The 17,078-nt window shown below is 49.9% G+C and overlaps 1 protein-coding gene across 3 annotated transcripts in view; it reads left to right on the top strand.

Moving 5' to 3' along the window:
• Tmem184b (transmembrane protein 184B) overlaps positions 1-17,078 on the top strand; it is a 57,119-nt gene that overhangs the window by 34,741 nt on the left and 5,300 nt on the right. For all 3 annotated transcript variants that reach the window (XM_008851266.3, XM_008851267.3, XM_008851268.3), the window contains exons 4-7: positions 12,138-12,228; positions 12,409-12,484; positions 15,862-15,953; positions 16,725-16,894. In XM_008851266.3, coding sequence (XP_008849488.1) covers positions 12,138-12,228; positions 12,409-12,484; positions 15,862-15,953; positions 16,725-16,894 — 429 coding nt within the window. The remainder of the gene's footprint in view (positions 1-12,137; positions 12,229-12,408; positions 12,485-15,861; positions 15,954-16,724; positions 16,895-17,078) is intronic.

A 17,078-nucleotide genomic window follows, 5' to 3' on the forward strand; every position in this document is an offset into this window, starting at 1 on the left:
GTGAGATGGCAAAGCCAGAGGCTTCTTGACAGGTCACAGGCCAGTGATGCCCAGGCCTGCGCGGGTGCAGCGGAGGGGGTCCCTGAACTCACAGTCTGGCCGGAAGGTGCCCTGACTTCTTCGTGTATCTTCTGTTTTGGGTAGAGGGACTGGTCTGGATTTGGGGTTTGGTTTTCCTCATTCACAGGCTGGGGCAGCTCTGGCCATGCCTAGAAGTTGACTCTGGAAGGCTTTGCCCTACCCCAGGCTGTGCATCGCTGTGCAGCATGTGGAACCCTTGGCAGCTGGAGCCTTTGTTCCTTCTTCCTCGTTGAGCCTTGTGAATCCCAAGGACTAATAGGGCGCAGGAAATGCTTTGGGATTTGGCAAGGAAATGGAGGCACCTGATAAGAGCCACTGCACCCCTCCCTACCATGCCCCTCCTGCTGTGTATTCTCATGTCCTCCACCACCCTTGCCACAGCCACAGCAGTCTTCCTGACAGCTGGAGCAACAGGGCATTTCCTGGCATTGGGAGCTGGCATGTGCCTATTCCCCAATGCCTGGAAAGCTTGTCCCAGTCCTGTGTAGGTCAACCCTCATCCTGTCTGTTCCCTAATGTCACATCCATCTTCCAGAAGTTTGTCTGACTCTTCAGTGTACTCAGCGCTGAGAGCAGCAGGCCCAGTGTGGGAACAGAGCCAGGGTCTTAAGGAGCTAGGCTGCTCTTAAATTAATTAATTTTAATTAATTAATTTTTTTGGAAATAAGGTCTCACTATGTAGCTCTGGCTGGCCTGGAACTCGTTTGAACTCAGAGATCTGCCTGCCTCTGCCTCCCCAGAGCTGAGATTAAAGGTTTACACTACCACACCCAGTCCTGACCTCAAACTCTTAAAAAAAACAGGATCTTGAACTCCTGATTTTCCTTGCCTTTACCTTCCCAGTGCTGGGATTACAGGCACATACTGCCACATCTGGTTTTCTGTGGTGCTGGGCTGGGGCGGGGGTGGGGTGGGGTGGGAGTGTTACAGGGCTTTCTGCAGGCTAGGTAAGCACTCTACCAGCTGAGCCACAGTCTCAGCCCAATCCATTTGTTGGGAGGGGGGAGCTTGCACACGCCAAACACACGGTCTGCCATAGAGCTACATCCCAGCAAACTCCTTAATTTTTGAAGAAAAGGAAAGGGACTTGAGAGCTCATGCTGTGAGCCCCACCTCTCTCTGATCAGAGTGCTTGATTCCAGGCACCCTCCTCTTGACTGTGTGCTCATCAGTCCTTCCAGAAAATAGAGGCAGGTCGGGATCTGCTGAGGGCTCCACTGGGGCTCTAGTGCTTGATATTCCTGAAAACAATGAGTCCCCAGGCAGCCTCTGGGCTGGGGAGGGGTGGAGCTGAGCCTCCTTCTGCAGGTGCCAGCCCCCAGAGGGCACTTGGGCACACACCTGGGCACAGCTTCTGCTCACCTGGTTCTTTCAGAAGCAAAATGTGTCGTCGTGCGCCCCCCACCCCCGCCCCGTTGTGTGGAGGTCTCCTGTGAAGTCTCCGGGCAAATGTAGGCTTTCTCCTTGACTGGACCCTGAAGATGGGGTACCTAGCCAACAGTGGCTACCACTTAGTCCTCATTCAGAACCTGATGGCAGCAGATGGCAGGCGGCACTCCTACTCCAGAAGTCCCTTTGTTCTGCCCACCTGCCCCAACCAGCCCCCTGCCTGTGGAAAGGTCTTCTGAGGAAGTCTGCTACCCATCTCCTAGCAACACTCTTGTCCCTGGCCTGGCCTCTCCCAGGGAGTTTACAAACAACACACAGCTGCCTGAAGCTGAGGTTGCCTGAGGTTGAGGCTTTCAGTGTCTGAGTCAGCAGGCCTGGCCCTCACCCTCACCTGCCTGCTCTGTACCTCCACTCTGGCCTCTACCACCGGCCTGCCCCTTAAAACTAAAAAAGCACACCCACAGTTCCCCTTTTGTACCTGTTGGGGAAGGAGCCAAAATAGCTTGGGCCTGGTGACCCTATTTCAGATCCAGCCCGTGTGAGGGCCTCTCAGAGAAGAGCATTGCACAGACAATGCCCGGGTTTTGTCTATTTAAAACAAAATTCTGTTTTTGAAAAAAGCACTAGGGGGCTGGCAAGATGGCTTAGGATGTACACACACACACACACACACACACACACACACACAGAAAATTTTAAAACACTAAAATTTTATTTAAAGTAATAATATACTCTAGATGAAACACAAGACTGCCTCTCTCATTCCTTACTCCCAAGTTCACAGCCCTTTCCAACTCTTATTCTAGAATAATCTAAAAAAATTGTATTGTTGTTTGCTATTTATTTTTCAGTTTTATGTGGTGTTACATTGGGACTTTCTATCATAGGAGTTTTTTGTTTTGTTTTTTGTTATTTTGTGACAGGGTCTTCCTGTAGCTCCAGCTGGCCTGGAACTCACTATGTAGAACAGGCTGGCCTTGATCTCACAGAGATCTGCCTGCCTATGCCTCTGCCTCTTGAACACTGGGTTTAAAGGCAGGTGCCACCATGCCCAGCCCCATAGGAGGTTTTGATTTCAATTTTAGTTGCGGCCACACACCAGTACACACGCACCAGCACAAACCCTTTTCTTTCCTTCAACTTCCCAGAGAATCTGGGCCTTAAGTTTAGCATTTGGATTTTTATATGTTCAAATATTTTTCAAAGCTGAGCCTTGTATTTCCCAGATTCCCGTTTCATTTTGTTTTGTTTTGTTTCTTTTGGTGACATTCTCCTCGTGTAGTCCAGGGTCCCCCTGCCTTCACTCCTGAGTGCTGAGATAACAGGCCTGCGCCACCATGCTGGTCTCTCTATGCCCTTCCCTTGTATAAACTGGCATCTTGCTAAGGTATTACTTGTTTTGTTTTAGGTTTGCTCAGTTTTCTGTTCAGTCATTCCTGAATGCTAGCTACAGTTGGACTTTAAACAAGAAGCCCTAGGGGCTGGAGAGATGGCTCAGGGGTTAAGAGCACTGACTGTTCTTGCAGAAGACCTTGGTTCGATTCCCAGCACCCACATGGCAGCTAACAACCATCCATAACTCCAGTTCCAGGGGCATCTGACACCTTCTGACCTCTGAGGGCACTGCACGACATGAGTGCACTTAACACACATGCAGGCAATATGCTCATACACATAAAAATGATAAATAAAATTTAAAAACATAAGCAGCCCTGTTGTCTGTAAAGGTGGTGATGTGCGAATCAGCACTGGCTTTGTCCTTTGGCCACGGTTCTCCTGGAACCCTTCCGTTCCTGTCTGTACTGCTTGCTTCGAGGCCTCCTCTGATCAGCTGTCACCCAGGCCCTGTCCTTCACCATCGTCCTGGGACATGTGTTGGCCTCTGTGCAGTGAGGGTCACCTGTCCCCATCTCTCCTTTGTTTGTGGTTTGTTCTCTGTTTGTGGTTTGTTCTCTGTCTGTCAGAGCACATCTTCCACCAGCCTCCTGGGAGAAGCTGCAGAGTTCTCATGTAAAGTCAGGAAGTGTCGTTACTGGAGTGTGCTAATTGATAGTCCATGGGAAGGGACTACAATTTGAATTTGGAAGACATCCTCTCTGAGTCTCAGGCCTTTTCCCACTGCCTGTAGCTGTTAGAAAGTCTGCTGCATTCTGATCCTGCCTGCTTGCTTTTTTTTTTTTTTTTTTTTTTTTTTTTTAACTTTAATCAGTGTTTTGTTGTTGTTTTGGGTTCTCATCCTATTAACATTATCTTTTAGGATCTTGCTTTTAACCCTAGAGTTCTAAAATCTCACAGGAGGTAGAATAATAGTTACCATGTTGGGAGACCTGGGCGGGGGTGGGGGGTAGAATTCCCATATGCAGGATCTGAGAAATTTTCTTTAATAATTTTTTCTCCTCTACTTTTTGAAGGATTTGGTTGCTTGAATTTTAGTCTTTAGTTAGCAACCTTTGTTTTGTTTTGTTTGTGTGCTGGTTTGAGAAAGGATCTCCCTGTAGCCCTAGCTGGCCTAGAATTTGCTATGGAGACCCGGGTGGCCCCGATCTCACAGAGATCTGCCTGCCTCTGCCTTCCAAGTGCTGGGAATGAAGCTGTGTGCCACCATGCCCAGCAGCTAGCAGTCTCTGAAAGAGATATTTATATCAAGACTCAAAGCAATATAGGGATCCCAAAATCTCTGGTTTGTTCTTAACTGATTGAATATAAAAGATGTAACAGTTAAAGCAAGCCAGATGCATCCTAACTCTGGCCACCACCTAATCTCTTTGTATGGAAACCAGCTTCTTTTCATCCACTGGCCTAGTTCCGGGTCTTCCTGGCTTCCTCAAGTGTGAGCATTCCTCTCCTGGCACTGGCGGTGCCTCTGAGCCATGCACTGAAGCATCCATGTGTCCTGAAGCTTGTACAAGTAGGAACCATAAACCACGACCTCAGTGAGGTCAGCAGATCCCAGAGGCTTAAGCTTAGCATGGCCTTGCCCACCTGCTGCAGGTAAGGGATTCAGGATCTGCATGAGCCAAATAGGGCTTCCGTAGCTGCATCTGGACTCAGATTACCTCTGAGTCTTTCAGGTCTTTGGAAATCTTCACCTGTCTAGGGCTGTCTTTACGGTTTGGGAGTCTCCCATCTCTGGTCCCTCGGAATTGGCCCCCTCTGCTGTTCCTTCTTCCCTTCTGGAGTTCCTGTTGGGATGCTGCACTTCTCAGTTGAGCCTCACGTCTTCTTTATATTTTCTAGCTCTTCTCTTGCTTCCCAGGAGCTGTTTGTTTGCCTGTTTTTCAGATTGTCTCCAGAGTGTTTCTATTCCTGCTTTATTTCCTTTATCACGTTGTAAACTGCCGTGGCTCTTCTGCTGTTTTGAACTCCTTGTCAAGGGTGCGGTAGAGCACTCCCCTTTCTCCAGAGATACTAACTAAGGTTTTCTTCAGTGTTACTCCACTTCTTGAACTTTTTTCCTTTATTTGCTTTCACTTTTGTGTGTGGTGTATGCACACATATGTGCAGGTGTGTGTACCCTTTTGTACATTTGGAGGCCAGAAGAGGGTATTGGGTGTCCTGCTTTATGATTCTATAATTTCCCTAAGGCAGGGTCTCTTACTGAACCTGGAGTAAGCTGGCACCCAGCTAGCCCTGCCAATCCTCCTAACTCTGCCCTTCACCTGCCCCCAGCTCCCCATCCCACCCCTACAGGTACACACAAGCAGCCATGCTCAGATTTGTATGATGGTGGGAATTTTTTTTTAAGGTTTATTTATTTTATGTGTTGAGTGTTTTGCCTGCATGTGTATATGTGCACCACATGTATTCGGGTGCCTATAGAGGCCAAAAGAAGGTTTCAGGTCTTCTGGAACTTCAGCTCTAGGGAGTTGTGAGCCACCATGGGGGTGCTAGGACCCTAAGTCCTCTTTAAGAGCAGTATTGCTCTTAACTGCTGAGCCAGCTGTCCAGTCGTGCAGTAGGGATTTGAACTCAGGTCTTCATGTTTGAACAACAAATATTCTTTTTGTGTATTTGTTTTTTGTGTTTTTGAGACAGGATCTCCCTGCAGCCGCAGCTGGCCTAGAACTTACTATGTAGACCAGACTAGCCTCAAGTTCACCGAGATCTGCTAGGCTCTGTCTTCTGAGTGCTGGGATTAAAGGCATGTGCCACCACACTTGGTTTCACAAAAAGCACTTTTACCCACTGAAGCATCTCCCCAGCCTCTGCTTGGCTTTTGTTTTAGAAGCTGTCCTCAAATATCAAGTGCCTTCAACTATTTTTTTCTGTTTAAGAATGGGGTTCATAATTGCTGGGCCTCCTGGTTAAGTATAGATACTGCCTTCTACCATGTTTATACAGAAATGGTAGGAACCACATGATTCTCCACAAAATGCTATTTTTATCATCTTCTCAGAAGAAAATAGCAGATGGGACGAGTGAGTGATGAGTACAGAGAAAAGTCTGTGAGGATAACTTAGTTTTCATATTCAAACTTAGTCTTGGCATTTTCTGCAAATGTTGTTACTGCCTCCATCCAGGCCAATGTCTCTCTGCACTTTAGAAACTCAAAATCCCATCAGGCTTTAATCCCAGCACTCAGGAGGCAGAGGAAGGCGAATCTCTGTGAGTTTGAAGCCAGCCTGGTCTACATAGTAAGTTCTAGGCCAACTGGGGCTACAGGGAAACTGTCTTAAAAAGACCAAAAAAAAAAAAAACCCCCAAAAGGAAAACATACACAACAACAACAAAAACCCCTCAAAATTCCAGGCTCTATAAGGAGTCTTTTAGCCACTTTTCCCTCAAAGCTGCCTGGCACAACAGGACTCGGGGCTTCTGTTTGTTTGTTTTTTTTTCTAAATAAGGTCTTGCTACATAGCTCTGACTGGCCTAGAACTCACAGTCTTGCTTCTGCTGCAATTACACATGTGTGTCACCATATTTGGCTCTTCTGGGGGTGTTTGTTTGTTGATGCACAGTTTCTCTCTCTCTCTCTCTCTCTCTCTCTCTCTCTCTCTCTCTCTCTCTCTCTCGTCACCCAAGTTGGCCTGAAACTCACTGTGTTGCCCAGGCTAGTCTTGAACTTGCAGTGATCCGTTTACTTTAGCCTCTGAAAGGCTGGGATTCCATGTATAAGCCAACCTACCTGGCTCCTCTGGGGTTCTTGTTGACACATCCCCTCTCCAAGGCCAGTGAACCCACAGCATCCTCCAGAGGGTCTGTTGATGGCTCAGTGGCCCCATTGGCATTCTTCCTGTCTTTGGAGTTTAGCTTCTTACCTGAGGTCAGACTCATTTCTGTGGCATTTTGGAGGGAAGAGAGGGGAGATAATTGTGTGTTAAACTCAGGAGCCTGAAATAGATGGCAGAGTTCCCATTCTCTGAGGCAAGGGCTGAGTCTCAGAGAAGTTATGTGCCTTGCCTAGGGTACCCCTGCTCAATATAGCTTTCATCTGATGAGGGCTGCAGTTCACACAGCACTGGGATGGGCCACAGGCTGCACAGGCCTGATCCAGAAGGCTGGGGTGGAACCAGCGGCCATGCACATTTAGCATCTGGTTGGGGTTGAAGTGAGGTAAGAGCAGCAGAGACCTAGTGACCAGAGGTAGAGACATGGTTCACAGGCTCCTGCTGCTCTCTGCAGTCTGTTTTTTTTTTTTTTTTTTAAATAATGCTTTGTTTACAGTTTACCTTGGGTTCTTTATCACTGTTAGCACATTCTCACCTCCCAGTTACCCGGTAGAGTATGTGTCACCACCCCCATTGTACAGTGTGAATGCAGAATTGCAGGTAGCCACAGGCTTCTCCAAGACAACATAGCCCAAGGCCAGGCTGCCACCTGTCTCTCTGGCCCAGGATTTGCTCTGTGCCAGGCTTGGTGAAAGACAAGACCATCCCTTCCCCAGAGAGATTTGAACTCTATTGGAAAGAGGTTTTATCAGAGGAACAAGGAGAGGAGGGCAGTATCACCCCATTTCATAGTTCACATTCTTATTTTTAAGATAGGGCCTCACTGTAGCCCAGGCTGGCCTTGAATTCACAATTCTCCTACTTCCACCTCTCTTGTTCTGGGGTTACAGCTGTGCATCACCACACCTGGCCCTGAGTTCAGGTTTTAGATAAATTGAGAGCCTCCTGACATGTGGCCCCAAATGAACCATCTTTCTAGGCAGAGAGAATACAGAAAATGAGCAGGCTGAAGGCCACAGATGGGCTGGTTTGGGCTAGCCAGAGCTAGTGGGATGCTCTGGCTGGTAATGGTGCCACTGGTCCATTTGTTCCTTCCATTCAGCCTGGTCCACCCTGAGAACATGTGGCTCTGGTCTGGTGTGTAGGTAAGGCTTGGGGTCCTGCAGCTTCCTGGGGGAATCTTCCTCAGGGAAGGTGCTCTTCCTGGCCCACCAGAGGGAAGAATTCTGAGTCAGACCAAGAGGAGGTACACAGCCTGCCCCAGGCCTTTGCCATATCCCCCCCCCTGCCCAGACTAGGCCCTGCAACTACCCCTCTGCCTTTCATTCCTTGTTATTTGTGGGTGTGGGTGCCAGGCCCTTGGGTTGGCACTTGGGGTAGGACTCAGTTTTTACTTATAGGATACTCACAGTCTGGAAAAAGTAGTAGATGGGGTCTGGAGAGATGGCTCAGCAGTTAAGAATACGGCTGCTCTTGTAGAGGACCTGGGTTCAGTTCCCACCACCTACACGGTGGTTAACAACAGTCTATCAACTCCAGTTCCAGTGGATCTGTCGCCCTCTTCTGACCTCTGTGGGCATTGCATGACATTCTCAGGCACTACACTCAGACACATGAAATAAAGATAAAAACTTAAAATGAAAAAATAAAATAAAATAAAAAGCCGCAGACTATACCCTGTGGACTCTCCTAATAACCCAGCCTCTGCTAGGGCCTCTCGCTCCCTGCCACCTTCCCCCACAGCATCCTCCTGAGGGTGTACTTAACCCTAGCTCACAGATAAGGAACCTGATGCACAGAGAAGAGCTCATAGGTAGTAGGAGCTCATAGGTGGTAGGAGCTTGGGCCACAGTCAGACAATCTGGCCCCAGAGTCTGTGACTCTGCCCCAGCTCTGTGCTGCCTTGTATCCTGAAAGGGTGAGACAGATAATCAGAGATGGATGGTGTGGGAAGTGAGTGTGGTAATAGGAGGGGAGGAGTCAGCCTAGCTGAGAGTGCCTCTAGGAGTTAGTAGAGGAGCCGAAATGCCAAGATGGAGGTATAAGCAACCCTAACAGGACTTGGGACATTAGTCATGGTGTTGTCTGTAATCCACTTCCTATGGCTGAGTACATAGCTGCCCGCATTTCCAAAACAGAATAGTTATAAAACAGCTGTTGACGGTGTTCGTGAATGCTGTAGGTCAGGAATTGGACAGGGCTGGAAGGGGCAGTTTGTCAATGCTCCAAGCTGTTAGCACCCCAGCAGGAGAACTAAAAGGTTAAGCAGGAGTCCTGGGAAGGCTTACTCCCTCATGTGGCTGATGCTGGGTGACAAATGTGGGCCCTGTTTTCCACACACAAGCTTCTCATTATGTCTCTAACGTGGGCTAGCTTGTGCTTCCCCACTGTGTGGGAGTTGGGCCCAAGAGCAAGCTCTCAAACCCAGTGCCAGATGTCACAAAATGTCCTTCCACTCTCAGTCATCCAGGTCCACCCACACACAAAGGGAGGGAAGAGCCCACCTTGTAACGGAGGATGTCAAGGTCACTGAGACTGTGGGGCTCTAGAGAACACTGTCTGTCACAGTATCACTGGACCTCATTTACGATGGATACTTCTGGGGGCTGGAGAGCTGGCTCAGTGGTTAAAAGCACTTGCTACTTGGAGAGGACCTGAGTTTGGTTCCCAGCACTCAGGTCAGATAGCTCACAACTGTCTGAAACTCTAGCTCCAGGGGGGATCTAATGCCTCTGGCCTCTGGCCTCATGGGCACTTGCACACGCCTGTGCACAGACACACATATAATTAAGAATAAAAGAAATCTTGCTGAGTATGGTGGCTTATACCTTTAGTCCTAGTACCCAGAAGGTAGAGGCAGAAGGTCTGCATAGTGAATTCCAGGCCAGCTGTGGCTACAGGGAGACCCTATCTCAAAACAAACAAACAAACAAACAAACAAACAAATAAATAAATAAATCTTTTTATTTAAAGAAAGAAAAAGAAGGCTGGACACCTCTGATCCACTTGGCTCTGTGTGGATTTGGAAGGGGGTTAGCAGCAGATCTCCATGGATTTGGCCTGATGCTCACCCCCCCCTTTCCCGCCTTCACATGCTTGTCAGTGAAAAGTTCCTGGAATGGGCCTCCTACTATCAGCAGACACTGGGCTGTCTCCATGTAGTACAGGCAGCGCACCAAGGGAGGTTGGGTCTGAGGAAGGCAAACAGCAACAGCAGAGGCTATGAAGCCAACGTGGCACCCGTGGAGGCCATCACTTTTCTGAGTGCTTTATACTTACAGTCAGCTCTCAAGGCCAGTGTTCTTCCTGCCCTATTGATAGGCGGGAAAACAAGGCTAGAGGCTTGCTCAAGTTATAAGTCATCTACTCTGTCATAACAAAGAGCTCTGGGCACTCTGGGCCATTTGTGTAGGGAGCAGCCTGGTGACCAAAGTCCTTAGTAGACAGTAATGGGGAGAGAGAGAGAGAGAGAGAGAGAGAGAGAGAGAGAGAGAGAGAAAGAGACACCCAGGAAGTTTCCTTTCCAAGTTGCTGGAGGCCAGCATCTTCCTAACAACATGTCAGCAGGGTTTTATGTGCCTCATGAAGACAGGTGAACATCATGCCTGAGTTGTGAGGAAGGACCAGTTCCCTTTCAGGGTCGTGGACCCATGTATTAGTGGCTTTTCTGTTGCTGTGATGAAACACCATGACGAAGGCAACTTATAGAAGGAAGCGTTTATTGAACTGACAGTTCCAGAGGGATAAGCATCCCATGGCGGGAGGCCTGGCAGGAGGCAGCTGGATTAGCAGGTAGAGGGCTCACATCTTCAAGGCACAGGAAGCAGAGAGAGAAACTGGAAATGGAATGGGGCTTTGAATTCTCCAAGTCCTGCCCCAGTGATATGCTTTCTGTAGCAGGGCCGTGCCTCCTAATGGTCTCATGACCCTCCTCAAACAGTGCCACCAAATGGGGACCAAGTGTTCAAATACTTGGAGCCTATGGAGGACATTCTCATTCAAACTACCACAACTCATGAAACCAGTCAGGGATTTTTTTTAATAGAGAGATATTTCTTTTCCACCTCAGCATTCACGAAGTATGGTCATGTATGGCTGAACTGTGTATTTCTTTAAGGTAACAGAATTTTCTTTTTAAGGCTGCTCCTTAGGAAAACAGAATTTTAAATTTATTTTTAGGGGTGGGATCCAAGGCATTAACCAACTAGGTACATACCCTGACACTGAGCTGTACTTAAGCCCCAGTATAGCATTTTTAAGCAACTGGGGTATCTCAGTCTCTGATTTCAGTGTAAAGAGCTCTTGGTCCCACAGCCCCACTACACTCTGAGTAGTTATACCCCAGAGCCCGAAGCCCTGGAAAGTGTCTGCCATTTAGGGTCTGTGAATGGGAGGACTTCCACTTCTGTGAAGGTCACTAGAGATTTCTCAAGCTGGAGTGTGGCAGAAAGAGCCTCCAGCCCAAATGACCCTCTGAAGGCACATGTGACAGTTGGTGCTGCTGGAAGGTGGCATGAGGTGCAGACAGGGACCAAGTCACCATTCAGAGACCTTGAGTGCCAAGTAGCATAAAAGAGCATTGAAGGATTCTGTAGGGAGTGGTGGAACCAAATGGGAAGGAGTCCTCCGCAGGGCTGTCGTGGTCTTGATCTTACCCTGCCCCTTGGCCTTGTTCTTTGCCACACATCTCCCTTGTTCGTGTTTTTGGCCCTGCACTTTCTTTTGCCTTCTTCCCTTTGTGGTACCTCTTACTTTTTCTCCTGTGATCCTGGCAGATCTGTGGGCTTCTAGCACCCTGTGGGCAGGAGCCTTCGTGGAGCTGACTGCAGAAATCCTCCAAACAGCCAACTCTTCAGTGTAGCCTCGGCACTTACAGCACACTTTTGTGATCACTCACTGCCACAAGCTCTGGGTCTTTGTGATGACACTGAACTGTGTCTCCTGCAGAATGAACCCATACAATCCCTGAGATGTTTACACTGTGTTCTGAGTGCCCCTTGGGTTTCATCACAGCTTAGAAAACTGCCTCTGCCGGGACCGCTGTGAGGTGTGGAAGAGCCACAGGTTCTGTTTTCGTTCTTGCTTAGAATTTCTCCCAAGAAGCGGCCTTGCTGTCTTTTAAAAGTGTAATACATAACATACCAACAATCGGGTAGATAAAATTATCAAGTCATTTCGCCCCAGAATTGGCACACTGCCTGCCCTCCCCAAACCCCAGCGCCCTCTGCCTTTAGCCTCTCTATACCAGGCTGAATCTGTGGTTGAATCTTTCTTTTGGGTGTAACCACCAGTCTGCACAGTATGATTGCACCATTCCTGGTTTGAACTTAGAAATGTGAAGTTAACTGTGCAGACTCTTTTGTACACCATCGTGTTCCAAGACTCCACCCGCCGCCGCTGCTACTGCCACCGCCTGTGGCTGTGGCTCTTGCCCTTTAGTTCCCATCAACTGGCTGGCTGTTCTGCCAATCTGAGCACTTTCCTATGGACTTTTCACAGCCTTGGTCATCTATAACTTCCTGAGCCTGTGCTATGAGTACCTTGGGGGAGAGAGCTCCATCATGTCAGAGATCAGAGGGAAGGCCATCGAGTAAGTATGACTCTCCCCTGTGCCCCACACCAGCACCTCATAGCTGGGAAGCTTGCTTACCTCACAGGCTGCTGCTCTTGCAGACACCCTGCTGCCTTGCCCAGGCTTGTCTGATGGGGAAGGCAGCCTTCCCCGGCCCCACCTTTCCATCTCACAGCTCTCTGTGCCTGTCTCTCCCAGGTCAAGCTGTGTGTATGGCACATGTTGCCTCTGGGGAAAGACTTACTCCATCGGATTCTTGAGGTTCTGCAAACAGGTATGTGCCTGGCTAGGGGAGGGCCCCTCTGAATTCTGTCTTGGGCCCCATCTGTGGAGGTCCCATGTCTCCACTGTCCCCAAACTGTTCTGGAGACACTCTGTTAGCAGTGTGTGCTCAGATGGGCAGCTAGCATCCTGGAGCGTCTGGAACAGCTGTGGGCCATACCCAGATGAGCCAGTTACAGGGTCTTGTTTATTTTGACCAAATCTTGGTGTGTGTGGGAATCAGAGGAAATCCACAGGAATTCTAGACTCAGTTTGAAAACTCTGGGGCTGGGGGCAGGAGGTTTCAGGAATTAGAGATACGTAGCAGATAGGGCTGTATGGTCTCTGCCTTCTTCCCACATTCCCAGCTGGCAGTGCCAAGGTTTCTGGTTTCCTTGGCCACTACTGCCTGGCTAGAGGCTGTGTGGTAGTGGTATGAAGTACCTGGGTCTAGGTGTCTGACCAACTGAGTAGGACTTCCAGCTTTGCCTCTGGCTAACCTCTCTGAAATCATTTGCCTAACCTCTCTGAGCTTTAGTTTGCTCTTCTATAAAGTGGGTATGATGATACTTATCTCAGCTAAAAGGAATAGATGAGTCCTGGCCTACCGAGGGAGGTAGATTCTGAAGGTGTTTTACTGTCTTCATGATCTGCCCTTGGCCTCTACTGGGCCTCTGTCAGTCCCTCTAGCATGACCAAGGAGTCAGGAGAGATATGAGCCCCAGTTGAGGCACTACGACCCATTGGAGGGCCGTCCTTTTTCCAGCTTCTAGGCAGGACTCAGGGCCCACAGCATGGCCACCCATATAGCCTCTGTAGGCATGTCCAGGCTTCTGCTCTGCTCCTGGCTCTTCCTCCTTGAGGGTGTTTCAGAACCTCTCTCCTGGAATGGCTCTGGGAAACAGTTAAAATTGTCCTGGTTCAGGGTGGGGCATGAAGAGCCTTTGTTTACATGGTTCAGCTGCCCAGGTTCCAGGCCCAGCTGTGACTCACAGCTCTTTTGATATTGTCCACAAAGTTTGGATCTCATGATCTCTGGTTGGCCTTACTGTTACCTGGGTAGAGATTGTTCCCCCGCCCTGTGGGCTCTGATACTCTACTCTTGAACCTAGTCATGGTGGGGAGGGGCAGTGAGAGGAAAGGAACACACTGAGGCGCCCAGCTACTTCCCCAGAGCTCACAGCTTCATCATTCCAGAGCTACAGAGTGGGCCAGGTTGCCCTTGGGCCCAGAGCCCAATGTTCGAGTCTTCTGGGGCACTTGTTAAAAGTAGAAATTCTCAGGCTGGGGCTCCAACTCTGTGGTAAAGTGCTTGCCTAGTATATGTGAGGCCCTGGGTTCAATCCCTAGCCCTGCAAATGAAAAGGAGAAAGGGGGAAGGGACAGGAGGAAAGAGGGAGAAAGAAGAGAGGGAAGTAGAGTCCCAGATTGGTGATTCCCCAGTTCAGCCCAACAGAGATCTAGAAAGGACCGCCCCTCCTGGGATTGATATGTGATTCTGATGTCCAGCCTGGCCTTTGGACCCCAGACTGACCCGCAGTGGGTTAGGTGGTAGCTCTGGGGCCTGCTGGCTCGGGCTCCAGGGCTTCACTCACCACTTCAGCTCCTTGTACTTCAGTTTCCTGATTTGCTACTGGTGATGGAAGTCCATCAGGAAAGCAGCCTCTCCCCAGCCCACCAGGCACCTTGGCACAAACCTCTGCTCTTCTCTTTTCCCCAAAGTAGGAGGGCCCCCACTTCCTCTGGGTGGGGTCTTGGGCAAGGGGAGTTCTAGGTGGGGCTTCTTGACAGAAGCACCATAGCTCTGCCCCTGTCATGTGTGCATCTGCTGGGGCTCCCCCAAAAGCCACAGTGGGGCAGAGATGGGGTCCCAGGCTGGCTTTTTGCTCCAGCCCCTGGTCCTGTCTGGAGCTCAGGCCTGTGGATGGAGTTTCACTTGCCCGCCCCTCCTCCTCCTCACACAGGGCTCCTGGCTGACATTGACTGCTTTTAGGTCAGTGGTGAGTCTGGAGATTCTGTGGGTGCCACGGTCACCCCTTTGGTCTACAGAACGGTAAAGCCCGACTGAGCACATCCTCCCTTGTCTGAGAAGACTTGGAGAAGCCTGTACTGTGCATGGAATAGCCAACCTCAAGAGACCACTGCTCTCTGACTCGCATCCCCACATTTGCAACCCTGCGCTGTGGAGATGGGTTGTGTCCATTTTACTCAGGTGGCTGCCGGTCAGAGGCCAAGTGACTACCTAAGCTCCCAAAGTGAGCAGTCAGACAGGCCTTAATTCATCTCACCTTTCAGAATTCCAGAGCCCACATACTGGTAGAAGGTCCTTTCTACACTTGCTGCTCTTGCAGGCTATCTCCAGCTTGGTCAGACCCCAGCTTTACAGAAGCCCTGGTCCAGGCCAGAGCATGGGGCAAGGAACCAGGCAGGGTACATGAAAGGATGGAAAGAGGCCCTTGGCTGCCTGTGCCCCGTGTGACCAGTTCCTCAGGAGAGCCCATTTGCCCAGTGCACTAAGGCTTTCCAGCCCTGCTGTCCTCCCCAGTGTCCAGTCCCTGTCCATGTCCATTCTCTGCCCTGGGTGGGTCTCTTTATAAGCTGCTCCCCCTAAAAAAATGATCACATTATTTATTTATTTATTATTTATTTGTGTATGTGTGTGTGCATTTGTATATGACTTCACATAGGTGTAATACAGAGGACAGCTGTGGGAGCTGGTTGTTCTGTTCCACCGTGCAGGTCCTGGGTATCAAATTCAGGTCTTCAGGCTTGACAGCATGTTCAAGCTGAGTCATGTCACTGGCCCTTCCTTGTACTACAGTTTGTCAGGTGGTTTCCATTAAGAAAAACTGGTTTAGGATAAGCAGCAACTCTAAGTTTTATTATCTTTTACAACTATATATGACTCTATAGTACCCTAAAAAAATGATCACATTATTTATTTATTTATTATTTATTTGTGTATGTGTGTGTGTGCATATGCATATGCATGTATGCCAGTGCATATGCTGAGCCAGAAAATAACTTGCAGGAGTCAGTTTGGCAGTGAGTGCCTTTACCCACTGAGCCATCTCACTGGCCCTGAGGTGCTCCATCTCCATGGAGCCTGCCCCTTGCCATCTTCTTAAAGGCCCTTCTTCCTCCAAGTTCTCTCTGAGGCATCTCCTACCCCCTGGCCCACTGGCCCTATGTGGTTGGTCCTGTGTCCCCAACATCCTCATGTCTCCTTACATAGCTATGTTGCATTCTGCCTCCCCCTGCAGACAGCAGTCCCCTTGAGGCAGGACATGGGGCGTCCTCCTCTGTCCTGGCAACCAGCGTGGCCTGGCCACCAGAGGAGGTTCTTTTTCTGCACTCCTCCTTGACCCTGTCTCTTCCCTCCCCAAATAGGCCACCCTGCAGTTCTGTGTGGTGAAGCCTCTCATGGCCGTCAGCACCGTTATCCTGCAGGCCTTTGGCAAGTACCGGGACGGGGACTTCGAGTAAGCAAGGGCCCTCCCTTGGTGCCTGTGGGTAGAGTGTTGGCACAGAGGTAGTACAGTACCTAGAAAGATCCCATGGCTTTAACCTTCCCGAGCTGCATGGGGCTCAGGCCTCCCGGCATCTCTGCAGTGGCCGCCTTGTACCTGGTCTTTCATGCCGCCCAAGAGCAAGCTCTTAGCCTGTCATATTCATGTGCCCACCGCACAGCAGTATCTACACGGGAGCCATAACAGGCTGATGGCTGCTCCGAAACAGTTAAAGGAGCCCTGAGGGGCCAGCCTCCAGCCCCTAGATGTAAAGTCTCTACTATGGAAACTGCCCACACTTTTTCGTTTGGAGGTTAGTGAAAGCAACCTCACTCCCAACTTGGTACCTGTCAGCACTTCATAGACACTTCCTGTGATCTGTACCACAGCCCCACCTGGGCAGGTGAGCACAGTGAGGTCAGAGGGGAAGGACCAGAGCAAGCTTGGCTGTACTACTGTAACTTGTCACCTGGCATCAGGCTGTGGCCTCCAATATAGCCCCTAGTTCCCTGCAGTGTATATCAGGAGTACAGCAGTGGTGGAGGGCTGGCCTGCCACAGGCATACTCCCTGCACCACACTCCCAGTGTGCTTCTTGATCCCCTGTCCCCTTCCTCCAATGACTCGTTGTGCCCTGTTGGGGAGCACAGTCATGATCCGTGGGAGACAGAGTATAAGCAGGGCAGAGGAGGGAGCAACCCGCCCTAGCAGGGATGGTCCCAACCATAACATGCCTATTCCACAGTGTCACCAGCGGCTATCTGTACGTGACCATCATCTACAACATCTCTGTCAGCCTGGCCCTTTATGCCCTCTTTCTTTTTTACTTTGCCACGCGGGAGCTGCTCAGCCCCTACAGCCCGGTCCTCAAGTTCTTCATGGTCAAGTCTGTCATCTTTCTCTCCTTCTGGCAAGGTCAGTTTCCTTCCAGCCTTGTGATCATGGCGCCAACACCCACTTCCCTCTGAGCCCCATTCCTGCTTCTGTCTCCAGAGCTGTGGGGCCCAGGCCACAGGGCTGTCCTAGATTATCCTAGCCTGGAACTCAGAGACCTTGGCCACTGGGTACTTAGGAGGGGTGAGGCTTGCAGGAAACTTCA

The sequence above is a fragment of the Nannospalax galili genome, unplaced genomic scaffold (assembly GCF_000622305.1).
Source record: "Nannospalax galili isolate Female #2095 unplaced genomic scaffold, S.galili_v1.0 scaffold445, whole genome shotgun sequence".
Taxonomy (NCBI): domain Eukaryota; kingdom Metazoa; phylum Chordata; class Mammalia; order Rodentia; family Spalacidae; genus Nannospalax; species Nannospalax galili.